At 40.0% G+C, this 19585-nt stretch overlaps 1 protein-coding gene and 1 pseudogene across 1 annotated transcript; both read left to right on the top strand.

Moving 5' to 3' along the window:
- The first annotated feature begins 7963 nt into the window (after positions 1-7963).
- LOC139884169 (probable amidase At4g34880) lies at positions 7964-10291 on the top strand. The gene is made up of 5 exons (XM_071868236.1): positions 7964-8518; positions 8860-9074; positions 9161-9400; positions 9496-9685; positions 9935-10291. Exons 1-5 carry the CDS (start codon positions 7964-7966, stop codon positions 10289-10291), a joined length of 1557 nt encoding a protein of 518 aa, XP_071724337.1.
- Positions 10292-10383: 92 nt separating this feature from the next.
- Positions 10384-15826, top strand: LOC139884168 (probable amidase At4g34880; annotated as a pseudogene).
- The last annotated feature ends 3759 nt before the right edge of the window (positions 15827-19585 follow it).

Genomic DNA, 19585 nt, shown 5'->3' with positions numbered 1-19585 from the left:
TTGAAAATTTGATTTTAATTCTATGCCCCAAAATGTAATCTTGACTTGGAAGAATTTCCATACAACATGTGACTTTGAGTTTGTAATTGAAAATTTAAACAAAAACATATGTTCTAATCCAAGCCAGATCAGATGCATTTGAAATGTTTGTTTATCAAGAGTGAGTGTCAAGCCTATATTTTCAAGGGCATTCTATTGATTTCCGCGAATCTCCAAAAAAATGAAAATTTCAATCCGAAGTGAGCAAGTAGATAGAGAAATCATACTTACAATGGGTGAAGAGAGTTTTTTTTTAAAAAAAAATCACATAGACATGCGGATGTAAACTTGTGAGGTTTGACGCATAAAGGCGGAATTCTAAAGGCTTAAGGTCCCCATTTTGATTAGATCAAAAGAGTTTTCCCCACTCCGCACTTACGTCGGACAGTTCTCTTTATCAATAATTAAAATGAGCGGGCCCAAAAGTGGATAACCATGGGTCATTCCCCGCACGGGTTCCATCTTTTGGCACCTTCTATGGGCTTCCTAATGCGATCGGGGTTTTAGATTGCGGGTGGTGTGTGTAAATGTGTAGTGCTAAGATAAGTATAAATGCACACACATCAATTGATATCCAAACAACACTTCAATTTATATAGGCATACATTCCTACGCCTCCCTACAAAAGAGATGGGTTAACAAACACTCCACCCCTTATTACTCCAAACCTACAAAAACATTTAACACATTGTTAGCGGGCTAACCTTGTTTTCCACGCGACTTTGACATGCGCTATCAAATGAAGACCATGTTAGTGAACAACCAACCAAGTTATTACGGCCTAAGTCCTCTAAGGTTTGCAACCAAGTCCCCAGCGGAGTCGCCAAGCTGTCACGACCTCTTTTTTTCCGTCCGAAGGAAAAGGAAGAAGGTTTAGGGGTATTTGCCTAAAGAGGCGGACCGATGGCCCTAGATTAAGCGCGGGCTCTCCCAAGCCCATACCTCGCGCAATATTGGATTTTGAATTTTAATTCTTAACAACCTATGTAATTCTAGGAGTCGCCACTAGCCTATTGGGGTCGGCTAGAAACCAATCAAGACACGGGAGTGTTGTCTTGATTCCTAAGCAACCAGAGATTTCTAGGAACGGGGACTTGTTTACGCCAATGTTTCTATTAACGCCCTTGCGGTACCACTAACTTGGAAAGTTTTTTTATCTAAATGGCCACACAATCTTGATTGCCAATTATAATCTTTATGAAACCACTAAGTGTCCATGCAAATGTTTTTGTAGTTTTTTTTTTCTTTTAACGTCTAGACTAATCCTAACATAATTTAGAAGAGAAATTTACACTCAAATTAATGAAAAGCAGCGCGTAAGTAAACATCCAAGAAATTGCAATGACTTGAAAATAAAAGCGGAAAATATAAACCCGATACAAGTCGGGCAAATAATATTACATGGCCTTGTTGTCACGCCCCGGGACAGGACCCCCATGAGCAAAATGAGAATTCAAATATGCATGAAATTGCTCTATGTGCATGAAATTACTTTAAATAGTTTTAATCTACGCAAAATGGATTATTTACAAAAATGGTTATAAAATACCAAAAATAGCATTAAATTAGGAAAATGACCTTTTAAAATTAGAAAAATTTCATAGATGCCATTTTTGCCTTAATTTGATACATCTATCACTTTTATATTTTTTTTGAAATTTTTGGATTTTTTGGATTTTTTTTATTTTTTATTTAAATAAAAATAATAATTTCCTAAACCGATATATGCTAACATTTAACAACACAGCACATGAATATCACAATAACCGGGCTCAAATCGATCGTTTCAAGATCTAAACTTGGTTTGCGCATTTTGTTGAACACTTGGCGTGCATCAAATCACCCCAAATCAGCTTCCTCGGGCTATGTTTGCGGCCTTCAATCTCAACGCATGAGCAATATTATGTGGAACTAAAGTATCACGATCATATTACCACATGCAGGGAGCAAGATCAGATAGAAATAATAGCTTAAAACACACAAGAACTAGGTTGAAATCGGTCTCAAATATGCAAGTCTGAACTGATTTTACAAATCTGGGTTTGAACCCAAATCAAACAAACAGATTGCATGCCCATATTCAAGCCCCGTCACTTATCACATGCAAGATCTAAGGAAAACATTACTTAGTCCGGGTGAAATTAGGTAACATGAGCTTTCAAATATAACGAGCATCACAGAGAATGACCGAACGAACGCATCAAAACGACCTCTCCAAGAAGCACACATGCAAAACTCTTGAAGAGATTTCAAACACTTAGAAAAAATTTCAGCCTCAGAAATCAGTTTTCCGGGCTAGTTTTCCTCTTGATTTTCATGATCAAATCATGTTCAAACTCGAAAATAAATGCATATAGGATGCTTACCTTGCTTCCTAGTTTCCTTTTCAAGTGGTTCTTGGCCGATAAAACCGAGAAATTATCCTTGGGGACCTGTGGAAGTTGGCTTCTTCAACTGGAAATGAGACCTGCAGAAAAGAAGAACTGACAACGAAGGCTTTCGTTGACCTCTAAAATTAGACTTTGAGACGTCTTTTGTTGGAAAAATTGACACCCAGCCCAAATATATGTGTTCTAGTTTGGGTTAAAAGTCAATATTTTCCTCATTTGTCTCTCAAATTTCTCAAAAACACTGGATTTCCTCACTCGTGACCAAACAGTCTCGACACTTAGAAAAATTTTCGGGCTTTCTTGGCCCGCCAGGAGGGCACTGTTTCGGGGGGCTTTAGGAGGCCTTTCCGATCTCCATTTTGGACGTGCGACCTACGGATGGAAAGATCTTTGAGTGAAGTTTCACTCTCTAGTTTAAGGTTTTGGCTAATTTTGGCTGCAAGTTTGCGAAAATCTCACTTTTCTCTCAGAAGGTTGATCTGGAATTTCTGGGTTTGCTTTTCTGGAGTTGCTTCTGAGGGCCTCTTTGGGGGACGATTCCGAGCCCTCCTCCTTTTTCCCTCGTCTCTTTCTTTTTATCCCTTGAATGACCTTGCTTCAGTGATCTTATCCCATGAATTGAGGGATTTTTGGTAAGCTTTTTGGCCCCCTACCCAGCCTGCCAACTGAGCTAGTCCACCCACTCTCCTGACTTAGCCAAATTTTTAATTCTGCAGCTGTTGAGTGTGCAGGTTTTGCTGCGATTTTCCGGTGCTATCAGGAGCTTATCCTTGACCAATTTCCGTCCACTTGCACTGCTATATATGGTCTTCCATCACGTGCAAAGATCGGGCTGGTTAGGCAGCTGAGGAGGATATGGTGGGGCCACCAAGTTGCTTACTCAGCAACTCCAAATTAAGACCAACTCGTGGACGGAGTTTTGGCTGCTGATTTGAGTGCTTTAATCCACTAATTTGGCTGCGTTTTTTGATCAATTAGAAAGCTCATGTATATTAGTTTAAGATCTTGATCATTTTTCGCAATTGTGCCCACCCAATTTTGCAAAAAAGTCCCTCAAAGTTGGCCATTTTCTTATCCGAAAATACCCAATTCAATACAAATGTGGTCTTTTTGGCTCAATTTGATTGATTCTACTTGGCCCGAATTCAATTTCAACTTAATTGATGACGAAGATGATGATTTAAGGGCTCGGGCGCAAATTTTGCAAAATTTGCGAATTGGTCCCTCGACTTTTGGAAATTGCATTTTGGCCCCAAATTGTCATTTGAATTCCAATCTGACCTCCTAGGCTTGGCTAGTCACATTTAGATCATTGGCCACAACTTTTTTTCTTTTTTCAATTTTTTTCTTTTTTAATCTTTTTTTTCTTTTTTTTAAAATTAATTAATCTATATGCAATAATTTGGGCAAAAAATTAGGTGTCAACAAACCTCCACTTGCCTTCTTTTAATCACGAGTGCTCCTTATTCTCATAGCCATTAGCCACTGACTTAGCAAGTTCCGAACCGTCGCTCTAGCTCGAGCGCTCTCTCTCGAAGAAGCGAGCGCACACGATCTCCAACTCCTTTCAGGCGAAACAAACTCACCTCAAAGCAGCTGACTAAGTTCTACGTTTTAGTCACCAAAATGGCTGTTCTTGCAGGAAAAGATCGACCAGTACGGCCAGAACTTGTTCCTCACAGCGCAAGCCACGAATGGGATCAACAAGGCCGTGAAATCAGCATGGCGAAACATGGACAGATTGAGCCGAGACGGGTTTGAGAAGCTGATGAGGCAGACCAAGTTGGATGCATTTGTGACTCCTCTTAATTTGGGCAGCCGGGTTCTTGCGATCGGAGCTGGGTACGACGAGAAAGGAGTGCCCTTCAGGATTTGCTTCGGAGGCTTGAGAGGCTCTGAGCCTGCCCTCATTGAAATCGCTTACGGGTTCGAGCAAGCCACCAAGATCGGGAGGCCTCCTTCGTTCATGCAGCGACCGCGAAGATTTTTCAGTTAATATACCTGGATCTCGGTCCGGAGTATTGCGTGTGTGGTGCTTCGCTATTACTGGATTAGATCCCAAAAGTGATGAAGCAACGAAGAAATAAGCAGTCAAATTCATGCCGGCTGGCAGGGAATAAAAATTTCAAAGATTAAGAGGCGAGACTGTCAATCAATAGCGATTTAGAATTTGGTATTTCTGGTGACGTGGCTGCAAGTTAACTTGGCTATGTATGGGGAGAGCCTTCAATCCAAGGGAAAAGTACAAGGATAAGAACGAGCGTCGAAAGTACACATCAGGTGATGAAACATGATAAGTGATGCTTGCAGCAATCCCGATGAAATGACTTGAATCCATCTCAGAGTGGCGTAATGACTATTGCAAGCTGGGTTTGCTCAAGCAATAGTGATGGGGGAGTGTCAGATTATTTGTCCTAAATGAACTTTGTCTTCATCCATATTTTGAAATTATCATATCAAATGAATGCGTTGCTTACCTATCTATAATTTTTCTTGATGCACTTAAACTAATAATATGAATAAAGTAAAGGCTTATTTTTGACATCTTAAATTAAATGATGCTTGAGTTCACTGAATTCTTACATGAGAGAGAATTTTCGCTTGATCTAATTTTCTGTACATTTGTTTGATGTATTCCCACATGCTCTTCAAGTCCTCCATTGGTGGGAGACCAGTTGTGACTTATGGTGATATGTAGTTACCAATCCATGTTCGAACGAGTTAATTACACTTTCTCTAGTGTTGGGCCAAGTGTTCATTGAAGGGCATCTGGACATCTTTGCCTAGAAAATCATCTCTGTCCTTCGTCATGAGGGCTTGCTAAAAGTCTTGCGACCACTAGAATAGTTTTCTAGCTCGGTCAATTGCAAACTAATGAGTCACAATTTTGGTCCTTTGGCAGTCAACACGTATAGGGGGTCACTAGGCTCCGGATGGCCACAATTGGAAAAGGCAAAAAACCGGCACAAAATTCGGGTAGGAATTTGTCCTTATACCTAAATTGCTTGACTTAGCTAAATGACCTGCATTGACCGAGCTGCTTGTCTGCTCCGCATTTAACTTGATCCAACTTGATGGCTGGGCTTGCCCCATTGCTGGTTGGTGGGCTCCAATCAAAATGGGCGTTGTTTTCGTAGCCCTGAACTCCTAGCAATGATGGATTTTAGCATGATCTAAGGTACCATGGATAAGGTATTCACTGGTAAGGATGGCCCAGAATGGGCTGGCCCAGAATGGGCTACCCCAGATTAGATTGAGCTTGGATGGGCTACCATTGCATGTATTGGGCTTGAGTGGGCTATTGTTGGGTGGCGGAAATTTCCACAGCCGGATCCTAAGTTTCTGAGGTAGCTAGCGTGACTTCTCCTGTAGGTTGGTCGTCAAAAGCAGAAGGCAAGTTCTTTAGTTGTTCATGGTGGTAAAAGAAATCTTCGCTTTTTTCTTCTTCCTTTTCAAAAAATTGATTCCCATGCGAAGGAATAACTTTGTTTTGCAAGTCAGAGTTCCGTGGTAGGCAATCAAAGTGGAAGTTAAATTAGGAGCTTGGTAGCTCTCATATCATGAAAGAAAGCAAGAAAGAGCAAGAAAGATAAAGAAGAAGGTGACCGGAAATCAAGCCTATGTAAATATTGTACAAGATGTACACAATAAATGACAAGGATATATTCTACAAATCAAGCTTAATCTCAATCTAATCAATTTCTATCTCAATCTAATCCCCAATTAATTTAGTGCACAATCATAATAAAAAATGGATTCTCCAGCATATCTTCTAACACTTTCCTTAGTGGAGAGGAGTAGTTAATAATGGTCCATGTCTATTTATTTGTTTCCACACTTGATGCATTATTGAAAAGGAAAGAGAATATGCCTTTCCTGTCATGGGAACAAAAAGAGCATCCCATTTGCTCTTTTAAAATAAAAGTCTTTGGTTGCACTCATTTACCCTAAAACCTAGTTGACTCAAACTGTAGGAATTCGCACCATTCACATGGAACAATCTTTGGTTGCATTCGTCTATCCTAAAGATGATGAGCCAAGTTGACTCAAACTATAAGGATTCATATCATTCACATGGAATAATATATAAATTTCATCAAGTTCTTGTCATGTGATGATTCATATCACATTCCGACTTCAACAAGAATACGAAAATAACATGATTGTCTCTTAAATGATGCAATCTGGAACATATTTAGCAACAACTTGTTATATATATATATATATATATATATATATATATATATATATATATATATATATATATATATAAAGTAAGTGATTTGGCTATTCCTTTTCCTCCTATCCTCTGTTCTCACTGTCCGCTCCTTTTATTTTATTTTTTCTTCAAGCCCATCTTTTTTCACCAATTAACTTTCCTTTCTTTTTCCTTTCTTTTTACACCAATGGTTCCGCTATCACTCATGATATCCCAACACCTTTCGTCTTTTTTTTTTTTTAAATTTTTTTTTATTCATGTACTTTTTTCTTGTCTACTTAAATCTTGCGGAGTGCAAGACTCGCCCAATGGCATCTTCCCTTAAAGCTCATGTCACTAAGGGCGCATTTGGTAATAATTCTGTTTGATAATTGTCCAAAATTTCAATTCCCGGAATAAAATTTCGTTTGGCACCATTCTCAAAATTTCTAATTCAAATTATTATTTTTTAATTATAAAATAATTTTATTACTTTTTTCCTTTCTTTCTCTTCTTCCTCTTCCTCAAGGTTGCCGGTCGCCAGCCTTGGGATGACTGATGACCGGCCAGATAAGGGCCGATGACCTCATTAGAGCGTTGCCGGCCCTTGAGGTTGGCGGCCCTTGACGAGGTCATGCCTCGTTGGTCAAGTCTCACCTGACCAAGCTAGGCTTGACGGTGGCCAGGGGAGGCTCGGGTGAGGCCTACCTGGCTACTGGCGAGCTCGCCGAACCTCACCCTGGTCTGGCGAGCCTCCAACAAGCTCGTCAAACCTCACCTAATCAGTTGTTGGCAACTGTTGGCCGTGGGCAGCGAACGGCGGTGGCGGTGGACGGCAACGATGGCGGCGGCAACAGTTGAAGAAGAAGAAAGAGAGAAGAAGAACAAGAAAAAAGAAAAGAAAAGAGAGAAAATAGATTGGTTGATTCTAGAATTGTTCCCGAAAATAAATAATCAATTTTTTTTTACTTCTTGATTCTGTTCTAAATCTATTTTCGGGAACAAAAAAATAGAAATTTATTCCCAAGAACAAAAACTTTATCAAACGAATTTCTATTCTAAATCTACTCTTGGGAACAAAAGAACAAAAATTATCACCGTTTGACAAGTTGCTAACCATACCCTAAGCATGTTACTCCATTAGACCACGTGGTCTAATGCACGTGGTCTAATGGTGTGTGCTTTTTTTTTGGTTCTCAATGGTGTGTACTTGATTATATACTACTTGGATTGGGATATGGAAACTCGCCCCTTCTTTTGTAGTTCTCCTTCTCTGCTCTGAGTTCTGCTGTGCGTTCCTCTACAACTTACCCAAACCTCGAAGAGCAGTGAAACTATGGCTACCGAACATCCCCTTGCCTTTCTTCAATCACGAGTGCTTCGTATTCTCTTAGCCATTTCATTACTCGTGCTCCAAACAGTCGCTCTAGCTCAAGCACAAGCAGTATCTCTCGAAGAAGCGACCGCACACGATCTCCAACTTGCTTTCGGGCAAAACAAACTCACCTCGAGGCAGCTGACTAAGTTCTACCTCAACCGGATTCGGAGGCTCAACCCGCTCCTCAGAGGTGTCATAGAGGTGAACCCAGATGCACTTTGCCAAGCCAATAGAGCGGACCGAGAGCGTAAGGCGAAGCCATATGGCTCCCTATCTGCCTTGCACGGGATCCCCATACTGCTCAAGGATAATATAGCCACCAAAGACAAGATGAACACCACGGCGGGCTCGTTCGCACTTCTTGGCTCTGTCATGCCTCGTGATGCTGGTGTGGTGGCTCGGCTGAGGAGGGCTGGGGCCGTGTTGCTGGGGAAGGCGAGCATGAGCGAGTGGGCTCACTATCGTTTTTCTGGTAATAACAGTGGATGGTGTGCCAGGAGCGGCCAGGGAAAGGTCAGCCAAACAACCGATCCACTTTTCTATTCTGGTCTATCTTCGCAAGGTTTAACAATTCAAATGCTTTAGTGTGAGGCTATTAATTTAATCGAACCTCCATACTGAGCGTTGCATTTTTTTGTGAAAAATATTCGGAAAGCACATGTGCCACAGGGATAAATCATTTCAAGAATATGCTGGAAATATTAAAAACATGCGCTAGAGAGTGCGCCATGATATCTGCCTTTGAAGCACCTGAGCTGTTTGTCCTAGAAGAGGCAGATTCCACAAAATAATAGAAGGAAAACCCCCTTTGAATCTATTTATCTGATGACTAAAGTTAATGCATATGAACACAGAATCCATACAATCTATCAGCTACTACTTGTGGGTCAAGTAGTGGGTCGGCCATATCCGTGGCAGCGAATATGGGGGCGGTGTCCTTGGGAACAGAGACGGACGGCTCAATCTTGTGTCCATCCAGTTTTAACTCGTTGGTGGGCATCAAACCCACCCTCGGCTTGACGAGCCGAGGTGGGGTTGTCCCCATCACTCCCAGACAGGACACTGTTGGGTGAGTCGAGGTGAAATACGTCCACACTCTTTATACTCACGGAGATTACTCCAGACGTATTAATCACTGTGTGTGGGATCTTGCAGGCCAATGTGTAGGACTGTCGCAGATGCCGTCAATGTCCTCGATGTCATTGTAGGATTCGATCCTTATGATGCTAAAGCCACTAGAGAAGCGTCCAAATACATCCCGAGAGAGGGCTACAAGCAATTTCTCAAAGCCGATGGGCTCAAAGGCAAGAGACTCGGAATCGTGAAAGCTTTCTTCGACTTCTACTCTGGAACTCGGCTCACCAAAGCATTTGAAAGCCATTTTAACACCCTGAGGTAGTTAATAGAGATATTAATACCCATTAGTTCCTCAAGTTTGGAATGAATTACTTTTGACATATAATATATGCATATATTCCTTTCTTGGACAGGAAACAAGGCGCAGTATTGGTGGACCACTTGGAATTAGCCTACATCGATTTCTTCTCTTACAGTAGTGAAAGAGTAGCGATATCAGCCGAGTTCAAGCTAGCCCTGAATACTTACCTTCAAGATTTGGTTGTCTCACCAGTCCGATCCCTTGCAGATGTAATTGCCTTCAACAACAAGCACAAGCATGTGGTGAGTTAGTACTATCACATAGCAATTTATATCACCATCTTCGTTCTAGTCGAAATTATGTAGAATCACATGATGTTCGGGGAACATGTAGCAGAATCAAGCAGGAGGGCAGAGACCTCTCACTGGGAAGCGCTGAATAATTTCTCGTTTTTACACGATCTGCAACTTACAATACAGATATCATAGAACAATGTGAATTAATTACGCTTAAGTACTCCATTTTAGTTACAAAAATGGCTGTTCTTGCAGGAAAAGATCGATGAGTATGGTCAGGACTTGTTCGTCGAAGCGCAAGCCACAAATGGGATCGACAAGACTGTGAAATTAGCATGGCGAAACATGACCAGATGGAGCCGAGACGGGTTTGAGAAGCTGATGAGACAGAACAAGTTGGACGCATTGGTGACTCCTGAAAATATAGTGTCAACGGTTCTTGCGATCGGGGGCTTCCCAGGAGTAAACGTTCCTGCTGGATATGACGAGGATGGAGTGCCCTTTGGGATTTGCTTCGGAGGCTTGAGAGGCTCTGAGCCTACACTCATTGAAATCGCTTATGGGTTCGAGCAAGCCACCAAGATCAGGAGGCCTCCTACGTTCCTGCGGTGACTCGCCTGTGATTATCGAGTCAATGTATTTGTATCTCGGTCCGAGCTCCTGCACGTGCGGTAGCTTCTCTGTTATTGGATTAGATCGAAGCGATGAAGCAGCAAAGGAATAAGCAGCCACGCTCATATCGACCGGCGGGGAATGAAAGGTTTTAAAGATTAAGAAGTGAGATTGTCGAACAATAACGATTTATATTGCGGTGTTCACTCATTCCTATTCTTTCATCCATACATGCAACCATCGAAGCCTTCATTACAACTTCTCTGCCAAAACAAGATGTGGAGCACGTCAATTAAAATAATTCAAGTTATGGGAACATTGACAATTATGTGACGTGGACATCGACAGCTATGCAATACGGTCATTGACAACAACGCAATACACATGCAATCAAAAGAGAAAAAATTGTCCAAAATATTCTAAACTTATTATACTTTTGTCAATTCAGTTCTAAACATTTCATTCTTGTCAGGTGAATCCTAAACATTTTCACTTTTTACCTAGTCCAATAGGTCTTTTTTGGCTTGAAATCGTTGACATAGATGCTGGCAGCAACCATGTGAACGACCGGCGCTGATGTGAACAATTTTTAATATTTTAATATTTTTCAATTTTTAGTTATTTTTATTTACTTTTTTTCCTCTTCTCTTTTTTTTTTTCTTTTTTCTTTCTTTTCCCTCCATCAAACCTTGTTGCCTACCTCAGACGAGGGGGGTAGCCCTCACTTGAGGCCAACAACCTCTTCCGGCCATCAATGAGGTTCAACGGTGGCTGGTAGAGGGAAAAGAAAAAAAAAAGGAAAAATAAAATATAAATAAAAAAGGCATTAGAATTCGGAAAAAAAATATTTTAACATTATCTACGTCAGTATCGGTCGTACCATGTATAATGGTCAGTATCCACTTCAACGAATTCCAACCAAGATTGGCCGAATGGACTCAATGGGCAAAAAGTGAAAAGGTTTAGGATTCAATTAGCAAAATTGAAATGTTTATGGTTGAATTTAAAAAGTCCATTATGTTTAGGACTTTTTGGACAATTTACCAAGTCGAAAGATGTGCAGTAAGTTCTTACCTTTACCAAAAAAAAAAAAAAAAGATGTGCAGTAAGCATCATGACTCATCAACGAAGCATACGAAGTGTCACACCCCAAATTCTATATGGATGAGAGAGTAACATAGTTGTCCTTTCTTCAAAGGACACAATTGCAAATTATACCCTAAATGTCTAGCTTCCAATAGTTCCTATGATAATGCTTTCGCTTTATCAATACTAACTAAAGCACTTGAAAAACATGATCAGAAGAAAGAAATAAGCTACCACAGCTTATTGAATGATACACTTTTTTCTAAGTAGACTGAGCAATTACTATTCACATCTAAAACACAAACATAACTCACTTTCACCAAACTCAAAATTTAGCTAACCTTCAAGGCCAAAATGCAATATTTGAAATACTCAAGATGATAACAAAGCAAACACCAATGGTCCAATTCATTGGTCAATCTCATAATAACACACGCCAATAGTCTATTACATTGGCCAAACTCATGTTCAAGTATCTAGCTATAATCACGCTTAACACTCGTAATAAGACAACCAAAATTTCCCCCTTAGTTAGGTTTCCATCTATTATAAGTCGGTGGCTTGGCCATAAGGATATCCTAGACCACTATGAGTATACATATCCACATACCCCTCAATGGGTTCACAAAGACATGGAGCATAAATCATCAAACTCAATCTCTAGTAATCCACAACCAAAATTAGAAACTGTCTCATAATTTAGGTTTAATAATCAAATCACAACTTTTCACCATCATAATTCAAATATCAATGATCAAGTATATTGATTAATCTTTATTAAATCACATTTTTATATATTACAATACGTTTCCCAAACTATTTCAAACTCAATTTTGTAAACCAATCAATTTCGTAAACCAATTCACGAATCAGTATATAACCTTTCATAAAGCATAGTTAAAATCAAGAACTTATTATAATTCTTTCCCATAAGGTTTTGCAAATTCTTTTGCAAGCAATCCGTTTAGACTAGAATCAAATGATAACATCTTCACATTCAATGCACAAATAGTAGTAAATACTTGATCCAATTTATACAAAGAATATGCTCATTGTTAACTCATAACATAACTAATTAATTTCACTTTCAAGATATGAGTTTACAAACTCAAAGAGAAAGAGTATTACACACTTGAGAAAAGCCGAAAATCAATTTATGGTGGTTACTCGAGCCTAATACCAATGTGGAGATCTATGCTTCGAATTAGGGAAAACCAGGTCAATTGCAGTAGGTATGCCATCGCACAATGGAATAAAAAAAAAAAATTAAGTTCCATCTTATTGGCCATCTTTCCTAATAGAATTGGATATGGCATCTTGTTCGCAGATGACTAAATTTAATCAGAAACAGATTTCTTATCTCTAGCTGCTTCGATGGGTCGAATGGTTGGTATTCTTTCGAAACCAAACACATTGTGGACAAAAAAAAATGTGCTTACCGATTTCCTCTCTAGACCAAAGGCAATAGCAGAAATCAACATGTACATTGTAAGGCATCATTTTCCCCAATCAAAAAAGTACAAAATTGAAAGAATACAAGACTGGCCAAGCCTGGAATATTCCCAGGAGATTATTGAACAAATTTAGAATGACAGCCTCACTAAATAACTCGATAGCCTCATGTAGCAATGTTACATAGATCTATTCAGATTTCATGGAGGTTCAATTCTTTATCATATTAGGTTTGAACATTTATGTCCTATTTGAATTGAGATGTAGATACTAGCCCCTCCTTTTTCCTTGCTATCCTATACTGCAAGCTCTGCCCCAAGTTACTCTTCAACTTTACCCAAACCTCCAAGAGCATTTAAACTATGGCTACAGAACTTCCCCTTGCCTTTTACCAATCACGAGGGCTCCTTATTCTCATAGCCACTGAATTAGTGGAGCACCCAACTGCCGCTCTGGCTTGAACGCTCTCTCTCTCGAAGAAGCGAGCGCATGCGATCTCCAACTTGCTTTTAGGCAAAACAAGCTCACCTCGAGGCAGCTGACTAAGTTCTACCTCTACCGAATTCGGAGGCTCAACCTGCTCCTCAGAGGGGTCATTGAAGTTAACCTGGATGCACTGCACCAAGCCAATAGAGCGGAGAGAGAGCATAAGGCGAAGCCATATGGCTTGCTCTCCATCTTGCACTGGATCCCTGTACTGCTCAAGGATAACACAGCCACCAAAGACAATATGAACACCACAGCGGGCTCATTCACGCTTCTTGGCTCGATTGTGCCTTGGGATGCTGGTGTGGTGGCTCGGCTGAGGAGCACCGGAGCCGTGTTGCTGAGGAAGGCGAGCTTGAGCGAGTGGGCTCACTATCGCGTTTCTGGTGGACAATGGATGGTGTGCCAGGAGCGGCCAGGGAAAGGTCAGCCAAACAACTTATCCACTTTTCTATTCTGGTCTATCTTTGCAAGGTTTAACAATTCAAATGCTTTCCTGTGAGGCTATTAATTTAAGCGAACCTCCATACTTATTTGCATTTCGTGAAAATATTCAAATTGTGCTGGGCTTGAGCTGTTTGTCCTAGAAGAGGCAAGACTCGACATAATAATATAAGGAAAGCCTCCGTTGGATATATTTCCCTGACCCATGACATTAATGAACAGAATCCATACAATCTGTCAGCGGATCCATGTGGGGTCAAGCAGCGGGTCGGTCATATGCATGGCAGCAAATATGGGGGCGGTGTCGCTAGGAACCGAGAGGGACGGCTCAATTTTGTGTCCCTCCAGTTCTAACTCAGTGGTGGGCATCAAACCCACCGTTGGCTTGGCGAGCCAAAGTGCGGTTATCCCGCTCACTCCCAGACAGGACACCGTTGGGGAAGTTGTGGCGAAATACAGCGACACTCATTTATATTCACAGAAATTACTGCAAACATGTAAACCGCTGCATGTGGGATTCTCAGGCCAATGTGTAGGACTGTTGCAGATGCCATCAGTGTCCTCGATGACATCGTAGGATTTGATCCTTCCGATGCTGAAGCTATGAGAGAAGCATCGAAGTACATCCCGAGAGGGGCCTACGGGCAATTTCTCAAACCCAACAGGCTCGAAGGCAAGAGACTTGGAATCTTGAGAAGCCCTTACCACTTCCGCTCTGGATCTCTGGTCACCAACGCATTTGAGAGCCATCTTAACATCTTGAGGTAGTTGAGAGTGATATTAGTACCCATGAGTTCCTTAATATGGAATCAATGATGGGATAATGACATAAATGGTTCTTAAATTTTAGCTAAATGTTCAATATAGTCCTGAATTTCTAATTTATTTAATGTAATCCCTCAACTCTAGCTTAATGTGCAATGTGGTCCTCAAACTTTTAATTTGTTCAATATAGTCCTTGAACTACATGGAAAAATTCAATATTGTACTTCCATTAATTCAAGTTAAGAGATAATATTGAATATATACATAGTTTATGGACTAAATCGAACATGTACCAAAGTCTAGGGACCATATTGAACAAATTAGAAGTTCATGAACCACATTACACATTTGACCAAAGTTCAATGATTATTTATCTCATTTTCCTATCAATCATTATAACAGATATTATACGCATATATTTTCATTCCTTTAATAAATAGGAAACAAGGTGCAGTATTGTTGGACCGCTTGGAACTGGCCAACATCGATGGAATCTACTATGATTGGGGTGAGCGTGTGGTGATATCGGCCGAGTTCAAGCTAGACCTGAATACTTACCTTCAAGATTTGGTTGCCTCACCAGTCCGATCCCTGGCAGATGTAATTGAATTCAACAACAAGCACAAGCACGTGGTGAGTTAGACCTATCGGAAATCAATTCATTTCACCATCTTTTAATCGAGATACTAAAATCACAGAATGTTTGGGGAACATGAAGCAGAAGCAAGCAAGAGGGCAGAGATTCTTACTAGGGATACGCTGAATAATCGCTCGTTTTTACACCATCCGCAGCTTACATGCATAGATATCATCGAACATGGTGCATAAAATACGGGCAAGTAGTCCATGTGAGCGGGGAGATGCGAACCTTGCAGTTTTCCGATCAACCATGCTACCCTGTTTAACTCTTTTAAGTTTTAGTCACCAAACTGGCCGTACTTGCAGGAGAAGAATGACGAGTTTGGCCAGGATTTGTTCCTTGCAGTGCAAGCCAGGAAAGGGATCGATGGGGCTATGAAATCGAATCATGGACAGATTGAGCTGAGACGGGTTTGAGAAGCTGATGAGGCAGAACAAGTTGGATGAAGTGGTGACTCCTCGTCATCTAATCAGGCGGGTTCTTGCGATCGGAGGCTTCCCAGGAATGAGCGTGGCTGCTGGATATGACGAGGATGGAGTGCCCTTGGGATTTGCTTCGGGGGCTTGGAAGGCTCTGAGCCCACGCTCATTGAGATCGCTTTCGGCTTTGAGCAAGCCACCAAGATCAGGAGGCCGCCTTCGTTCATGCAGGGATCGCTATGATTTTCGAATTAATCAAAATATGTATCTCAGTCCCCACTCTCGCGTGTGTAGTAGCTTCTCTGTTTGAATTTAATGTGAATGTGATGAATTCTGCAATTCAAGCATGCACCGGAGGATTGAGTCGGGGATACAAGCAGTTCTCCTTCAATGGAAAATGTTTGCTGCGTCTTTAGCCACTGAAACTGATGGTTCCATCATCTGCCAAAGTTCGCTCATATTTCAACTTTGAAATCCTCTATCGTCGCTGGAGAAATCGCAGGCCGTGTATCCAAATCTCAGAGTTGGATAAGCAAGAGTGTCTTGTCTATACACTTGCGATCTGAGAACACTTCGACAGAGGATGATTCTTCACTGCAGACTAACGTCGTAACATATAATGGACTTAGGATCTCGCAATTATCATCGCGTTTGTTTTTTTAATTCTTAGGATAAAATATGTTTTTTAATTGGAAAATTAACTTTCAGATTGGAGTTTATTGAATGTAAATTCAACTACATCAAACGTGTAACAATTGGGCCAAAGAAAAGAACGAAAAGCCTAAGCCCATTTTAATTTAATATAAGAGTGACAAAATCAGCTCCTCCTTTCTGCGGGGAAGTCGTGAAAGAACAGAAGAATTTTTGGTCGGAATTTCATATTAATATATTAATACATTTCGTGGCGATCTCGGTATGTTAAGATTGTAAAATCAAATTGTTAAGCGAGACATAATTTACTTTTCATAGATTGAAGTAATATGTGTGAATTTCATAATCGCAGCTTGTGAACTTCTAAATAAAAACATATGATCTTACTTAAAAATTTTGTGGAACTAGTAAATATGGTCAATTTTAGTTATAGTTTTCTTTGAAATGATATGATGTGAGGAAAGTCACTAAGTCATTGATCTAAGAAGCGAAAAGTTTAAGTGATGATCCTTTAAGTTGAGAATATGGGATCCATTGAATTTAATGGAAACCGGATAAGTTCTTATATTGGTGATCTAGGAAGTTATGTGCATTCAATATTAAGCGATGATCTTTTAATTGGTGTATTCTTTATTGAGAACTGTGGTTTTAAGATAAGTTCTTGTCCTAGAAATCTCTTATCTTTGAGAGAACGATGGTAAATTGACTTGGGAGACAATTGAGATTAGAATGTGAAGAAGTGGATCTTTATCTCAGTGTAACGAGGGGAATTATAGTCGTTATTTCAATATAGTGGTACTCTGGATATATTAACGGTTAATTATTCTAGTATGCTGGATATATTAGCTACAGATGACCTAGGCCGGGACAGTGTAAAACAAGGCCCTTCTGCAAATATCCGGGGAATGTCTCAAAATATGTTATGTCTGCATCCATGTCCCAGTGACAAGTCAACCAAGTTTTGATGATTTTCAACAGTTACAAGGCACTTGTGCTTGTCTCACTTTTCCCAATCCATGATGTGTCTGAGTATCTTGCTTCTTTTCCCTTTCTTATTGAAAGGGCACGCGTGTTTCACATTTTGTTGCTTTTCTTACCTCCATTATTCAGCCATATTCTTGCATCTTGACGTGCACGCAGAAGGAGGACCGTTGCCTTTGGCAGGAGGGTCTTGAGTAGTGTGACCGAACCATGTCATCACATAGCAACGCCCATTGGGAAAGACACCATTAGAAGTCGCAAGGTTTATGCTGATAACCAATGAATTCATGCGGGTCACCATAATCACAGCCACCTCTTTCTTCGTGTAAGTTAGCTTTTTCCCTCCCTAAATGAGGAATGACATATCCCCTCCTAATTCTGATGAGCGGATCTCGGTTTTTTCCTTTTTATCCTTAATTAAGTTCGTTCTGCTGGTGTTTACACTAAAAAATAGCCGACTCTTTGTCTATGACAAACAATGGAATTTTGATCGATATTGTGAGGTAGGTTAATGAAAATAATTCAAGTTATGGAAACATTGACAATTATGCAACGTCGACATCGATGGCCAAGCAATATACAAGACATCGAAAGATGTGCAGCAATCATCATGACTCATCGACATAGCATATAAAGAGTTAGCTATATTAAAATTTGACCAAGTGTTGGGGGCAAAGAGGAGAACGCATAGATCTGGATGTCGAAGAGAAGCAAAAATACCGAGTGACGGTTAAGCATCCAATGATGTTGGAAGATGTAACTTCTTGTCGATGACAATTGCCAACATACAAATAGCATGCCGGAAACTTCGGGCATTTGCACTTGTAATTGCGCTTAGAGTGATAACCCCTGTTGTAATTGTCATAGTGGGCTATAGATATATATGTCTTTCATTGTGAAAAAAACATCATTACAGATGCCGATTTCTAATATATCTATTGAATGTGTTAATTTCTAGTCTTTCATTTCCAGAGTTTATCATTTACTTTTAGTAATTTTATTGTCCTTCTATTTCATTTTTAGCTTTAAAAACGCTATACACTTTCTTATTCAAAATTGCCACAAAACCCATTTCCATAAAAACCAAGAATCCAACTTTTTCAAGAAGGATCTTTCATCATTTGGATAACCATCCCAATTTCGATGAAACGGCTGGATGCATCTGATTGATATAAGCAAAAAATCAGATCACAACAGGAAAATCCAAGTCTTCACCAACACTGCCTTTAGCCATGCCAAAGCAAATCGAAAGCAACTTCATTCAACGCTAGCTCACTCTTCTTCCATCTCCTTAAATGAACAGAGGGGTCTCCTATTTATAGAGGGAATGGGAGCAGCCTTTGATTCTCATGATTGCTCCTAATTAGTCAAAATAGAAGATAGTATGTCCGAAATCGGTATTCTAATCAACATATGGTATAAACATATACTAAATCATTTTTGAATTTGGTCGGTATTGATGAATGCTAATGTGATTTAGCTCATCCAATTGACTAACTTCTTCACTCAAGTTTCATAGTTTCATCACAAATACATTTCCTAATTTGGTTGGACGGTTACGCTTGCAAACAAACAAGGATGAGAACCCAAATATCGATGCAGAATTATATATTAGACTTAGAGATTCTGCTGTCTATAAGTACATTGAAAAGCTACATTATAAATAAGCCATGTGAGTGAGGAATATAATTTAAAGTACTTTCTTTGGTGCATTTAAAAAACTACATAGAAAAAACTGTGGTTTTGGGTGGACCGACTGATGCTATCAAGGGCACTCGATACAATGATCACATTCCTGTTGAGTATTGTCTATGTTGCATTTTGTTTCCGTACTTGATGCATTATTGAAAAGGAAAGAGAATATGCTCCTTTAATATAAAAATCTTTTGTTGCACTCATTTATCTTAAAGATGAGGAACCAAATTGAGTCAAACTATAGGGATTCGTACCATTCATAGTAGGGGTTATCAGGTCTAGGATGGATAGGTTACCCGACCCTGTTATAACCGGTTCCCCTTTTCTAGACCATGAACCCAATCCTGTTTGCACTGAACCCTATTTTGGAACCATCCTATTTTTCCGATCTGATTCCAAGGTTAATCCTGTTTCCACTTAAACCTATTTTGCAACCGCCCAATATTCTATACAACTTCGAATTTTACATTAATACGCGAAAAAATAGCATAATCCTCTTAATTTGTGTTGAAACATTAAGCACATATAATCAATAACTACATAAATTTTTGACTGAATAAGGAAGAGGAATGAGGAAGGAGGAGCACCATGTGAGAGGGAAAACGCAATTCTAAGATTAGAAATCAAGGAAAACAAAGATAGGGATTTGGAACTTTGGGCTTACAAAACTGGTTC

The sequence above is a fragment of the Rutidosis leptorrhynchoides genome, unplaced genomic scaffold (assembly GCF_046630445.1).
Source record: "Rutidosis leptorrhynchoides isolate AG116_Rl617_1_P2 unplaced genomic scaffold, CSIRO_AGI_Rlap_v1 contig513, whole genome shotgun sequence".
Lineage (NCBI taxonomy): Eukaryota > Viridiplantae > Streptophyta > Magnoliopsida > Asterales > Asteraceae > Rutidosis > Rutidosis leptorrhynchoides.
The sequence above is the reverse complement of the archived record's forward strand: the minus strand, read 5'-3'. Positions and strand labels throughout refer to the sequence as shown.